The sequence below is a fragment of the Microtus ochrogaster genome, linkage group LG7_11 (genome assembly GCF_000317375.1).
Source record: "Microtus ochrogaster isolate Prairie Vole_2 linkage group LG7_11, MicOch1.0, whole genome shotgun sequence".
Lineage (NCBI taxonomy): Eukaryota > Metazoa > Chordata > Mammalia > Rodentia > Cricetidae > Microtus > Microtus ochrogaster.
The window spans coordinates 4,663,146-4,678,066 of NC_022032.1; the positions used below are offsets into that span (position 1 = coordinate 4,663,146).

General features: G+C 48.2%; 1 protein-coding gene and 1 pseudogene across 3 annotated transcripts in view; both read right to left on the reverse strand.

The window, feature by feature from the left end:
• Nucleotides 1-4,854, reverse strand: part of Rab11fip1 (RAB11 family interacting protein 1) — a 28,167-nt gene extending 23,313 nt beyond the window's left edge. For 2 of the 3 annotated variants that reach the window (XM_026786869.1, XM_005362480.2), the window contains exon 1: nucleotides 4,478-4,854. In XM_026786869.1, the coding sequence (XP_026642670.1) occupies nucleotides 4,478-4,854 (377 nt within the window). The remainder of the gene's footprint in view (nucleotides 1-4,477) is intronic. The other variant, XM_026786868.1, reaches the window with a different exon arrangement.
• An 8,151-nt stretch (nucleotides 4,855-13,005) lies between these two features.
• LOC102000831 lies at nucleotides 13,006-14,304 on the reverse strand (annotated as a pseudogene).
• Nucleotides 14,305-14,921: the final 617 nt, after the last annotated feature.

Consider the following 14,921-nt stretch of genomic DNA (forward strand, 5'->3'; position numbering starts at 1 on the left):
TTTTTGGTTTTTCGAGACAGGGTTTCTCTGTGGCTTTAGAGCCTGTACTGGAACTAGCTCTGTAAACCAGGCTGGTCTCGAACTCACAGAGATCCGCCTGTCTCTGCCTCCCGAGTGCTGGGATTAAAGGCGTGCGCCACCATCGCCCGGCTAAAACATATTTTTTATTTTGATTCTATGTGTGTGGGTTTTTGTTTTGTTTTGTTTTGCTCACACGTGTGCAGGTAGTGTCCTTAGAGGCCAGAAGAGAGCGTTAGCAATCCTGGAACTACATGGGTGCAGGGAATTGAACCCAAGTCCTCCGAAAGAGCAGCCAATGCTCTTAACTGCCAGGCGCCTGTACAGTGCCAGTCTTTGGTTCCTGATAGCTTGTTCTTTTGCTCTCCATGACTGAGCACAATACACTATTTCTTTCTTGTGTTCCTTTGTTTATGATCTACTTCCCAACAAGCTTCTCAACTTCCTGAAAGCAAGCTCCATGCCTCTCTGGCACTTTATACCCAGCATCTGGCACACAACGGTCCTAAAAAGTACTTTGGGCTCAGCTGGTAAAGTGCCTGCCAGGCACGCATAAGGGCCCAAGTTTGGATCCCCGCACAATGCAAAAGGCAGGCACAAGCAGCTAGTGTCTACAACCCCGGCACTGGGGTGACTACGGGGAGGTAGAGCCTTGCAGCTTATTGGTTAGCCAACTCAAGGAAATCAATAAGATCCAGGTTCATCCAGACACCCCATCTCAAATAACAAGGTGGAAGGAGACAGGTAAAACACTCGTCTCACAGCCCTGAGGATCGAAGTTCTGATCCCCAGAATCCACACGAGTCTCAGGTAGGTGTGGAGGCCCAGCTGCAGTCTGAGATGGGCACAGGGGATCCCCAGAACAAGCTGGCTGCTAGACACTGTGTTCAAGTGAGAGATTCTGTCTGTCTGACACATAAACTATAGAGAGCAGTGTTGAGATCACCTGATGTCAATCTCCGGCCTCCACACACACCCTTGCACATACGCAAGCACACCCACACACATGAGCCATGCACACAAGCCTAACACACGTACACACAAAGTATTTGAGATATTTGGGAATAGAGTTCAGTGGCTTGGAGCAGGCCCTGAGTTCAATTCCTAGCATCAGGGGGAAAAAAATCAATATTTATTAAAAGAACGGATATACTTTAGAGATGAGAAGGGGGTGGAGCAGGTAGAACTTCCTTTACTTTTACTGAACGTCTGACACAAGAAATCACAAGTAATGCCATCATCACTTAGTGACACCTTTGATGTGGTCCCCTCCTGTGGTCATTTCATCCCATAGCCAAGATGAGGGAGGGGTGTTTATCACAGATCTACAGAGAGCCAGGAGTAGGAGGCACCCCTGCTGCCTGGGAGATGAATGGTTCCAGGAAAGCCCAACGGTATCTTTAAGGGAAATTCTAGAAAGAAGGAGGGGTGGGTAGTAACCAGTAACAATATTGCTTAAAATTTCCACCCTGCTATAAAACAATTTAAACATGCACAAGAAGCCCAAAGCACACCTCCAACGGCTTCCTTGTGACTTCAAGACCTCGATGGTCATCTAAGCCACTCCACACTTCAGTCTCTCTGAAAAACAACTCCTCAGCTCATTTCCAGTATTCCAGACTTTTGCACGGGTGACTATTTCAGCATCTCACTATCTTTTACAACTTTTCAAACCATCTAACCACTACAATATCCAAATACTTTCTTTCACAGACAGGCATCGGAGAGTCTCAACTGATACAGGAAATGGCCCCTCCACCATTCCTTCCTCTCTCAACTGAAGATTAAGGCAATCCTAAATCTTATGGCGTTTACTTGCATAACGGCCCTACTCTAAGAGATTATTTCCCAAATCAGCCCCTTAAGAAGGTTTGTCTGTTTTTGTTTTAAACCAGTCTACTACGGGAGACAAGAAAGCTGGGCTGAGGGTCTTACATGTTGCTTACCTAACCATACTTTGGATTCATGTCTGCTGTTGTCAGGGTACTTAACTGGCTCCTATTTAACCAACATCCACTGAAATATCAGGTCTTTAATACATATCAGAGTAAAATCAACTCCTTTTTACTATTCCTAAACTGAAGGACATGCATTCCCTGCTACTAAATGTATCCTGCCTATATATTAGGCTGCCCTATATAATAGGCTACTTCAAAAGTGTGTATCATCACACTAAACTTAGGACAGCAAATTCAGAATCGTGATAAAAAGCATATTCTCTTGTCTGCAGATAAATTTGCTGTACAGGGGTTTGTCAAGAGAATGATTAGTAAATTGGCTCTTAACATAATGGACCTCAAATTTTTGTGTCTGAAACAAAAAAAAAACTACCCTTTGTTCAGTAACTGTTTTGCTACATACACACACACACACACACACACACACACACACACACACAAAACACACACACAGAAAGAGAGAGCAGACCAAGATTTCAGCTTTTTGTTTTGTTTCTGATGTTTTACATATAAGGTGGAATCAAACCATTAATAACTCTGTTAAAACTGACACCTCTCAGGCTATATCTTATTTTTCAACTCTCAGCTACATGGGGCATCTTGGAGTTATTATTCCAGGGATCAGATAGGCTTAACCAGAAGCTAGGAAAGCCCCAAAAAGGTGCAGACGGAAACTTTGCAGTATCACCTTCTTGTTGAAAAGCAAAGACAGTCCGTGGCAGTTATAAAAACCCACAAAGTAAGCACAATTTCCCGGCTAGTCAATATTGTGACTAAGTGGTAACCCGCTCATGTGACAGAAACAGGAACAACCATGTAGGCTTAGGGGATTACCTTGGAGAAAATGAGAGAAAACGATACAGAGATGAAGGAGAGCTTAAGGAGGTTTTCGTCCCTCACACAGCAGTGCAGGACCTTTTGAACCTTCACACTGGCTTCATTCTCCCAGGAAGCTGCAGCCCTTTCCAAACATCAATTAAGGGTAGCAGCATGCTCCATTTGTAAATAGGGAAGCTGGAGTGTTTAGAGCCTGAGCAACCCAACTGTGAGTCAGGACCAAGGAGATGTGAGCCCATGACTCTGGAAACCCCATCTCTGGCAGGGAAGTGTTATCTATCTTGCAAGGATATAAAACTGTCATATAAGAAACAGATAGCAAACAGGGTCGCGAACATTCATCTTGGAAAGGGGCAATATGAAGAAGAGTCAACAGCCAACAACTCAAGCCCCTCAAATGCCATTTAATCAAGATGACAAATAAGGATGGCTTCCGCTTCCTCTCCACAGGCACAGTACGGTGTGTAAGTGGTTGCTTTGGGATACCCCATCCAGCCTCACATCAAGGCTCTCCTTTTTTGAGTTCAGCGATGCCTATTCATCTGTGGCCACAAAAAACGAATCAGGTATTTCAACTGGACACATGCACTCTGAAGCTGAACCACCCTCGCCTGGAAACTGCAGGTGCTCTGGCTCCTCCTGCCCCACCCCAAGAAAAAGTTAAAACACTGTATGTCTCACGTACTGGGGCTGAACAGGTGCTTTCTCATAAACAAGCCAAGTGACCAGTTAGGCGAACCTAAGCTTTCTTCGGTACATGAGATGAACGGAATCAAATACTCCACTGGCTAAGCTGCCCCTTCCGAAAACCAGTGAACAAGAACAAATAAATCCATAATACTTTAAAGTGAACTGGGGTTTACCCAGCTTTTCCTGCAGAATTAGGACGCCCTCCCTGTCAGTACCTTCAACTCAGGAGCAAGAGGTGGGTTAGAGTAGCCACCTACCAGGAATTTGATCCAGAGTTTACCTAACTCCAGAGCGCCACAATGCTCGCTTCTACTGATCTTGGAGCCATCACCTACCACTAAATAGAATCCCCACATCCCCCCCCCCACACACACACACCCGGAGCAACACCAAATTATTTTAGACTTCATGCTGAGGGACAGTTCCAGGTGGCCATGTGAGTCAGCAATCAACAGACTGGTGGGGTTTTTTTTTGGTCTTGTTTTGCACCCCCCCCCCCATTGTTTTCCCCAAGCATACTACTAGCCATCCGCCCAGCAATCGCTCAGCTCTGCGGTGTTGGGGCTTTCATTCCAATTAGTTTTCTGCGGTCCTTGCCCCAAGGGTTTTCAGCTCTAAACGTCAAGCTTAACAAAATACCCAGGGGCCTTCCACCTAAGTTAACGCAGCAGCGTATCAGGCGCACACTACCCAACCTAATAGGAATTCTCCTACCCGCATATTGTTTCAATTCATCAAAAATTCATCTAGTGCTTACTGTGTACTGTGCATTTCGAGGTGCCCAGTGGATTCAAAACCTCTCCTGCCTTCCAAAAGCTCCCCATCCTGGGAGAACTGGGAAGTGACACCGGACGAGAAGTTGGGTTAGGTGAGACTTGCGGGCGAAGCCATCGCGCAGTGGCTGCCCCGCTCGCCCCTCAGGAGCAGCACCGCCCCAGAGCCCTTACGCTCCTCGATGCCCCACGCCAACTCACTGTGTCTTCCTGCGGCGCTGGTCCTGGTGCAGCTCCCGCAGGTCCACCTCGGCGCGACCCAGGAACTTATCGAGCCCGAGCAGCGCGCGGTGCAGGACGGTGAGCTGCAGGGTGGCGGCAGCGGCGGGCGCGGCCCCCGAGGACAGCAGAGGCGGCAGTTCGAAGGTGGCCTCCTCGCGCCACACGGGCGCGCCCAGGCTGCGCTCCGACACCGACGTGGCGTACTTCTCCTTGCCCACCTGGATCACCGCGTACGCATCGCTCGTGCCCCCGGGACCCTTGGCCCGCAGGCCCCGCGCCTGTAGCACCGTCACCTGCACGTGTGTAGGGGACCACATGGTCCCCAGACCCCGGCCCGCTGAGGCCCCCAGGGACATGGTGGCCGACCGCCGCTCCCAGCTGGGAGGCCACAAGGTAGCCGCGGCCGTCGATCTGAACCGCCCACCCGGCTCCCTGGCCGCTTTAAGGCTTCCGGCCACGCCCCCGCCACGCCCCCGCGCCCGCGCGCCACCTGCGGGGGGGGCAGAGAGGGGAGGGACCTGGAGAAGGCGGGGACCTAAAGGTCACGTGGGTTCGTGCTTGCTGAAGCTTGTGGATCGGAGAGGTAGCGACGCTAAATGGGGTCCTCAGCTGCCCAAGTCCTTGAGACACAACGGGAGCTAGGCGGAAACTCTGGCTTGGAAATCATGCTTCATTACTAAGCGTGCACTGGCAAACCGCAGGTGTGTGACCTTGTGTAGATCACTTAAAACTTTGCCTCAGTTTCCTCATGTGAAACAAGGCTACAGTCATCGCTTGGACTGCCGTAAAGAAAGTGATACATTTAAGTTTTCGGCACAGTTGCGTGCGCGTGGGGAGGGTTCCGAAAGTGGCCAGGATAAACGGGACGACCGCAAGCACTGCTCCTCTTGCCCTGGTCCCCTGGGTACTGCTCTGACGGAAGACAGGCGCCAGGGACGGTAGAAGGATGTTATTTGGGCCTGCGAAGGGGAACGGGAATGGAGGGTAAGTGATAGGCCTTCCTGTGCTACCTGCCCTCACCAAATAAGGTGAGACTCGGTTAGGAAGAGCAAGAAGGGGGAACTGGAAATGGGTTTGCCAAACTAATCCCCTCGGTTCCCCATTTCTTCCTACTTAGCCTCTTGCGTCTGTCCCCGGGCTCCATCTCTGCCCTCCCACTCGACTTTCTTGTTCCCGGTGTCTAGTAGATTGGTGACTTCCCTGTGTGTTTCCGGGCATCATCCTTCCAAGGCTGAAGTCTCCTGTGGCGTGGCGAGTCTTCAGACTGGAAATGGAGCTCTGAAGGCTTTTAGGTCTTAGGGTTAAGGAAAGGTTCAGGGAAAAAAATGTGACACTTCCAAGTGTCCTGCATTAAAGGTGGGACTAGAACCCTGGTGTCCTGCCTCCCGTGCTAGAATTTACTGCGCCTCTTGCTCTACCACATTCTCAGGATACCAGGTCCACCAAGGTCCCCAGGTTTCCCTCCCCCTCCTCTGGGTTCCCGCCCCTGCCCGTCGACCTGTCAATAGCATTCCTAACATCTGGAACCCCTGCAGCGTTGCATCACCACCAGCTGCATTAATTTCTCACTTAGAGAACAGAAGGCATTCCTCTTTGGGTCCCACCCCTCTGTTTTCCTTGACTTCTGGATAAACAAGCCTGCAGCCCAGACAGTTTCTCTCCCTCCAGGCCTGAGCTGCTTCCAGTGTCTTTTTGACTGTCCTAGCTACCCAAGCAAACACTCCCCGCTGCTTCACAAAGATTTCTCCAAGGTTTGTAGCTACCTAGGAGGCAGGTGACTTCTTCAACTCCCTTCTTTCTCAGTCTTTAGGCAAGGGGAGGGTGATGGTGGCGGTGGCGGCAGCAGCAGCGGCAAAAATAAGAAAGACCGTAAGACTGCCAAGGTAGCAGGGTCATGCAGATTATCAACACCAGTCTTGGGAATTTATACCCAGAGAGGTGAGCTAGCCTCTGAAGGACTGCGAGCATTAGCATCCTTAAAGTGTGACCAGACAGCTGTGACAGGGAAGAACTTGCAGGTGACAGCCATTTGCCTTCATTCATTTCTCCCTGGAGACTCTTTCCCTGTGCCATCTGTCTGCCCCTTGCCCATCCTCGCTGTTTATACTCAGTTGGCTGTCCTGCTTCTTCAGTGCCCCTCAGCTAGACAACGTCTAGGTCTGGCACCCACATTGGCTCTGGGAGGAAGTTTTCAACTCTGATTTCCTCCAAAATTATTGAGGCTAGAGAGATAGCACAGCAGTTGAGAACGCTTCTTGTTCTTCCAGATGACCCAGGTGTGATTCCCAGCACCCGCACAGCAGCTCACAACTCTCTGAGGTTCAAGAGGATCTGACAGCCTCTTCTGGCCTCTACAGGGACCAGACATGTATGTGGTACGCAGACATACACCCAGGCAAAACATCCATACACATAAAACAAAAATAACTTTAAACATTTATTTTTACTATATATTGGTTTATTTACTTATTTTTAAGGAAAACAAGGTATCTGCATGTATAGCAGCAGGCTGACCTCAAACTTCTCTTTGTCCTGTCTCACCCTCTGAGGGTAGAGGTTACAGACATGGGCCATGTTGCACAGCTCCCACGCTCTTTTCTTATTTTTATTTATTTATTTATTTATTTATTTATTTATTTATTTATTTATTTGCTACTTCCACAAGGATGAGGAAAGTGAGGTGGAACTCGGACTGTGAAATCCTGAGCATTCGTGACCTTGTGTGTTTGGGTTTCTGTCACATAGAGGTTGGCAGGATCGGGGAGGGCAGTGCCACCTCACCACCCCACAGGTAAGGCGCATTTGCTCTGACAGTGGACTCCAGCAGGGGTCAAGTGAGCTGCCTGGGGCTAGGCTCAGTCAGGGCAGGGAGGGAATCGGATCTTCGTCAATAAAGAGGGGATAGTGGTGGCGCACGCCTTTAATCCCAGCACTCGGGAGGCAGAGGCAGGCGGATCTCTGTGAGTTCGAGACCAGCCTGGTCTACAGAGCTAGTTCCAGGACAGGCTCCAAAGCCACAGAGAAACCCTGTCTCGAAAAACCAAAAAAAAAAAAAAAAAAAAAAAGAGGGGATAGGACGTTTCCTAGAAAGTCAGTTGCAGACCTACAGGGTCCTTATTTTCCTCTTATTCTTGGGACCTCAGCACACTGTCCCCAAGATTCAGTGACTGAGTGAGAATATATCTGCTCCCATTTTGACAACACTGTAACCTGACTAGGGATACACAGGCACACTGGCAAGGGCTGCAGCAAGGCCGGCAGACTAGGGGCTCAGGCTGCCCACCGCCTGCAGCGCCACCCCTAGGCAGCTGGTTATCCTAAAGGCAGGCCAACTACCTTCCCGGGCCATCAGGAGTGTTTGTAAATACCTCCCTCGGCCTGCCGGGGTGGAGAGGGAGAGAGAACAGCTCTTCCGCCCACTCTGACCCGCCTACTCCTGGGTCCAACTGAAAGAGGAAGAGTTTCAGTCAACCCTGAGCACACAAACAAGGTGCCCGGCAGGTTAGACTGGACAGGCAGGGCAGCAGCTGTCCTCCTGCAATAGAAGCAAAGCACAGCCAGCTGCAGGAGGGCTCCGGGGCCTCTCTACCGGCAGGGACCAGGACGGGCTCCGATCAGGAATGCAGATTTGTAGTGGCCAACCCGCGGCTTCCTCCTCCAAGCTGGGGGAGGAGAGAGGAACTATTCAAGCAAAGGGACACTGTCACCACCCTCCCAGTTGCCAACCACTGTCACAAGAAGTCAAACAAACAAAAAAAAAAAAAAGATGTCTATGGAGTTTAGGTGGCTGAGGTGGCAGTCCAAGGGAGGGGCTGGGAGAGTCTGGTAATGATGGCTGCCCGTTCTCATTCTTCCCCGAAGATCCCAGGGTGTGGTGGTGACAGACTTCCACCCAGAATGATTCATTCACCCAGCACTGGTAAATAGCTGGCCAGCCTCTTGTGTCCAGCTGCCTTGGCACCTGCCCACTAGGCTGGTTGTGACTGCCTGCCTTCTGTTGTGAAGGTTTCAGGAATGTGTGGGTTGGTTTTTTGGTTTTGGTTTTTTATTTGTTTGGTTGGTTTGGTTTGGTTTTGGTTTTGGTTTTTGAGACAGGATTTCACTGTGTAACCCTGGCTGCGTGGTTATCATGCTTCTCTGTAGACCAGGCTGGCCTCGAACCTACAGAGATCTGCCTGCCTCTGCCTCCTGAATTCTGGGATTGAAGGTATTAGCCACAACCACTCAGAGCTGGTTGGTTTTTTTTGTTTATTTTTTTTTTTGTTTTGTTGTTTTGTTTTTTTGGTTTTTTGGTTTTTTTGTCGAGTTGACAAAAACCTATATATATCTGGGACAAGGGACTCTCCATTGAGAAAATGCCTCCGTCAGATTGGCCTGTAGGCATGTCTGTGAAGCATTTTCTTGATTAATGATTGACGTGAGAGGTCCAGCCCATAGAGATGGTGCCAGCCCTGGGCAGGCAGGCCTGGGTTGTTTGAGCAAGCCAGTAAGCAGCTCTCCTCCATGTCCTCTGCTTCAGTGCCTGCCTTGAAGCCCTGGCCTGACTTCCCTTGGTGATTATCTATAAGCTGTAAAATGGAAATAAATCCCCCAGTTGTTTTAGACGTGGCGTATGATGCGGAAGAAACCAGAGTCTCTCGGGCTGACTCACTGAGGGATGAGGAAGTGCAGGTCTCCCATATCAGGGTCTCTTTCCATCGCCCTGCGTGGCTTAGTGGTAGAGCCCTTGTCTGCTATCCATGAAGTACTGCACAGTACTACCAAGAAGAAGAAACAACCGCCCCCCCCAAAAAAAATTTTTTTTTGAAATAAAAAACTGGCAGAAGCCGATAGAGATAAGGCCCATAGGTCTTTTTTGTAAGCTTGGTGCTATTGCCTTTATTTAACAAGGCTGTCATAGATTACATGAAGGTATTGTCAAGACCTCTCAGAGAAAGCTTTAGACCCCTCTATAATGCCAAGGCCATAAGACAAATGTGCCCCCTCTTCCACCCGTTACACACAAAGACTTCCCTGTATCTCATATTTCCTACTCTGTCTCTTGGCACTTTGATGGAACACTGTTTTATTCTATTGTACACAGGAAATAGGCATCTCACCGCTGCAGCACAATTTCTGGCTAGCTAGGTCTTTCTTCCAGTTTCTTCTGAGTAGAAAACGGCTAAGTAGAAGAGATATAAATGATTCTCAAACCCGCATCCAGCCATTAAATCTCTGCAACTGCCACAGCATTACCCTGTACAAACACTTTTTTTAATTCGGCGTTTATTTATTTATTCTTATTATAAAAGTAAAGCGGGCCGGGCGATGGTGGCGCACGCCTTTAATCCCAGCACTCGGGAGGCAGAGGCAGGCGGATCTCTGTGAGTTCGAGACCAGTCTGGTCTACAGAGCTAGTTCCAGGACAGGTTCCAAAGCCACAGAGAAACCCTGTCTCGAAAAACCAAAAAAAAAAAAAAAAAAAAAAAAGTAAAGCGGGGTATATATCTAGAACACTGGGCCTCAGAGGAGTGCGTATTCTTTATTTCCAGCTGCAAGCCCCACTTGGATCTTCTAGAGCCATTTGTGGCATAAGAGGGAAGGCAGAAGTTTTGCAGACCAAACCCCTTGAGTTGTCCCATCAAAAGCCACCCATTAGGGGCTTGCTCTCTTTCCAGCCTCTTCTACATCGGCCACTAGCATTTATTCTTGCATGCGCTGGGAGCCCTGGGCATAGTCCTCTGCATGGCAGAGCTGGCCAAGGGTCAGGTGTGGATTGTCTTACCTCCTGTTGACTTCTCTTTGGATACCACTGTACGTGTAGGCATATGTTAACCTTTAACCCGAGGATAACCTTCATCCGAATAGTCCTTCATATGAGTCCACTTGGGGGAAATCCTTCCTTCTTACCTCTGCTAGGAAGTATACCTCTCCTGATATGTACGCTATTCCTGGAATGACGTTCTCTCAAACACCCCCACTTCACGTGGCAGCAAGCTCTCATCAGTTAACGTTGGCGACACTAAAGTCTTCTAGAACAATCAAGATAGCTGGAGAAGAATTTCTCCTTACACGAGGGAGAAGGGTATAGATCAGGGAAGGGGTAGAGACTTGCCTTCTTTACGTGCAAACTCTTCCTTCCCCAACACACAGGGCGGAGGGTGGAGCGTGGGAGTGAAGTGGAGGGAGACCTCACAGACAGAAAAGGAGAAACCAGGAGAAAGAGGCTGAGATTCAAGCAATTGATTGCTGAGGTTTGGATCGGGAAGGTCTCCTGTTGTGTATTGCATCTTCAAACTGAAGCATTCCCTCCTGGAGGGAGGTTTGTGAGAGTCTGCAAGGTTCGGCAATTTGTGAGGCTCAAGAAGGTCAGAAAGCTACAAGATCCACAAGGCCCATTGCCAAGTTATGAAGGCAGTAACGGGGCTGGGGGAGAGGAGAGTGCTGGGGAACTCCAGGGATGAAGCTGTCCTGAGTGCAGTGGCCTTTTTGTGACCCAATTGCCTTTGAGTCGTTCATTCTCTTCTAAGTGACTCCTGGCCATGCTCCCATAGGTAACACCAGTCAGCTCATTGATTCACCAAAGCTAGGTTTGGCAGTCTTTTTTTTTTTTTTTTTTTGGTGCTCTATTCATATAACATCCCTGCCCAAGCCCATGTGTTAACATCTTAGTCTCCAGCAGCCCAGCAGCTAGTGTGAGGTGGCATTACCTCTAAGAGGTGGGGGGTAAGGGGAGATCATAGGAGGGCACATCCTGGACGGACTGCCAGGACCCCAGCCTCTTCCGCCGTCTCTCTTTTTCATCTATCTCGTCTTGAGATGAGGGTTTTCTTTGCCTCACATCCCCACCGTGTTGAGCTACTTTACTAGTGGTTCAAAAGCCGTGGACTGACCAATAAGGAAACATCTGAAACTATCAGCCAAAAATGAGCCCGTCCTCTTTTTAAGTTAATTTTCTCAGATCCTTCGTTACAGCCATGGAAAGCTGACATATGTGTCTGCAAACTGGAAGCTGAAGGAGGCAAGGAGTAAAATGTTGCCTAGTGGTCCTAGAATGGATTCAGCACTGCTGATACCCCGCCTGGCTTTAGAGCGCTAATCTCCTGAACACCCGGGAGAATACATCGCTTTGTTTTTAAGTTACTAAGCTTGTAGTATGTTTTGTTTTGTTTTGTTTTGTTTTTTGTTTTTTTTTTTTTTTTTTGGTTTTTCGAGACAGGGTTTCTCTGTGGTTTTGGAGCCTGTCCTGGAACTAGCTCTTGTAGACCAGGCTGGTCTCGAACTCACAGAGATCCTCCTGCCTCTGCCTCCCGAGTGCTGGGATTAAAGGCGTGCACCACCACCGCCCGGCTTGTAGTATGTTTTTATAGCAGTCAAAGGATATGAATACAAGATTTTTAGGAATAAAATGATTGGACTGAAGCCGGGCGATGGTGGCGCACGCCTTTAATCCCAGCACTCGGGAGGCAGAGGACCACCACCGCCCGGCTTGTAGTATGTTTTTATAGCAGTCAAAGGATATGAATACAAGATTTTTAGGAATAAAATGATTGGACTGAGAGAGGGCTCAGAGGTTAAGAGCACAGACTACTTTTCCAGAGGTCTTGAGTTCAATTCCTGGCAACCACATTCGGCTCACAACCACCTGTAATGAGATCTGGTGCTTCCTTCTGTCATGCAGACATATATGCAGCAGAGCACTGTATACAAAATAAATAGAACATTTAAAAAATGGAATAAAATGATTATACATCTTCCCATGGCTGAGTGCATACACACAGACATTTACCCACACCCAGGAATGGAATTGCTAGGTCATGGGGTAAGTATATGTTTGTCACTAAGAGCTATTGCCAAATAGTTTTCCAAAGAGGCTACGCCAATTCATACTCCCACCAATGTTTGAGACTCAATTTTCCCACAGTTGTGTCCATCTTTACTATCGATATATTTTAAAGAAATGTTATCTTTCTGTGGGTTGAGCAGTGGTTTCAATTTATAATTCCCAAATATCTAATGATCTTCTTTCTTTTCTTTCTCTTTCTGCCACATGGGCAAGGTCTTTGTGATATATTTGTGCATATCTTTTAGTATACCCTTCTTTTTCCATATTTTTCTATCTATGGTGACAGGAGGCCGAGGTGGGAGGAGCTTGAATTTGAGGCAACCTGTGCTACATAGTAATTCAAGGCCAACCTGGGCAACGGAAGGAGATCCAACTTAAAAGAAAAGTAAGACAAGGCACTATTATACACATTATCTTCTCATGCTCTGAGGCTCCCGTTTACACTCCGGCATTGTTTGCAGAAAAGAGGCTCCTAAGTGTAGCTAAATGCAACTTGAGTTATCACTGGAGGATCTCTGTGAGTTCATCCTTGGGTACATTACAACTTCCAGGACACCCAAGGCTACACATAGGGAACCTGTCTCCAAACAAAACTAATAAAACATACACACACAGGGTAACACACACACCCATATAAATTAATGTAATTTTACAAATTGAAGAAAAAAAGAAGAGAATTTGAGGAAAAAATCCAGGTGGCTTCCTAATCTAAATGGGGAAAGGAAATCTATAAATACTTCATTGTAAAAAGAAGATATTCGTAACTTTGAGACTACAGAGAATTTTTAGACATGGTACAAAGCACTAATTATGAAAGAAAAGATTGATAACTCAACTTCCCAGTGCTGGGGTTAAAGACATGCCACAACATGACCCAGCCTTTTTCTCTGACCCATCCCTGCTTTTTTGGTTTGGTTTTTTGAGACAGGGTTTCTCTGTGTAGCCTTGGCTATCCTGGAACTCACTCTGTAGATCAGGCCAACATGGAGCTCAGAGATACTTCTGCCTCTACCTCGACAGTACTGGGTTTAAAGGCCTGGGCATCTCCGTCTTTTAATAGCTGTTCTGTCAAGGAACAGATTACCATTAGAAAGTGGACAAACTCTATGAGTTCTTTTTAGGGATGATATTTTATTTATTCTGTTTTCATATATTTCATCCTGACTGCAGTTTCCCTCGGTCCTGTCCTCCCAGTTCTGCCTGGCGCATGCGCATCATGACGATCCTCGCTTCAGGCCCACTTCACTTCTGACAGCCGATTCCACGGGCCCTTACAGTTGCAAACTTCTCTGTGGTGTTGCCTGCCTTCTTTTGGGAAATCGCCAGGTTGAGAACTTCCCGTACCTCTCTTAAAAGCTTGAGGAGGACATCTCTGGAGTAGCCATCTTGGGACTGATCCTCCCTCCTTACATTTCCGCTTGAGCTTTAGTTTGGGGGTTCCCCTGCCTTCAATATTTTCTCTTCTTCCCTCTCAGCCTCTGCTCTCGGTCCTGGCGGATTGGCTCCTGCACCAGCCTTTGCTGTGCCTCCAACTGACGGGAACCCTCTTCTCGAAGGCATGGCAATCTCCTGCTCTTGTGTTGTGGCTCTGACTCTCCTCCCTTTCCTCACTCCCCTGGGCCCAGGCCTGCCGCTCCCGGGCCTCCAGGTCAAGCTTCCCTTTCTTCCTTTTCTCATCAAGTCTCTGGGTCCTCTCTGCTGCCTGCTCCTTGGCATGTCTCTCTTTGTCGTATGCAGCCCGGGCTGCAGCATCAGTAAGAACCTCCGAGGCCCTGGAAAGCTGGTGGACGAGTAAGTTCCATTGCTCTGGGGTTATCTGTGTTTTTGTCTGGGTGGCAGGACAGCGCTCTTCGCCTGTATGCCTTCTTCATCTTTTTGTCTGTTGCTTTCTCCTCAATGCCAAGCAGCTCATACAGATCCACCTGTCAGAACTCTTTAGTTTCTGCCATGGTTCTAGCCTGACCGAATTTGTTTTAGTCAGGATTCTCTATTGTCACAGAACTTATGGAATCAATCTCTCTCTCTCTCTATCTCTATATAGATATATATGGATATATATACATATGTCCATATATAGATAGATATATAGATATATATTTCCATATTTATGGAAATTTATTGAGAAGAGCTACAGGCAGTCTACCAACAGTTAGTTATGAATTGAAGTTCAAGAATCTAGGTGCTGCTCAGTCCCAGGAGGCTGGGTGCTTCAGCTGGTCTGCTGGGATCTTGAAGAAGGAGTGGATGGGCTGAGCGAGGTTCCAGCGTCTTCTGTGGTGTTCCAACAGAGGGTGTGGCCCAGATTAAAGGTGTGCCTTCCTGCTTTGAGGTCTGGATTAAAGATGTGTGTGTGTGTCACCCAGCCTCAAGGTCCAAATTAAAGTCTTCCTGCCTCAGTATCCGGATCACACCAGGTGGTGGTGGCAGCGGTGCAAAAGCCCTTAATCCCAGCAGTTGGGAGGTGGAGGCTGGTGAATCTTTGTGAGTTCAAGGTCAGCCTGGTCTACAAGAGCTGTTACACAGAGAAACCCTGTCACAGAAAAAAAAAAAAAGATCTGGATCAAGCCAGGAGGTGGTGGCGCACGCCTTTAATCCCAG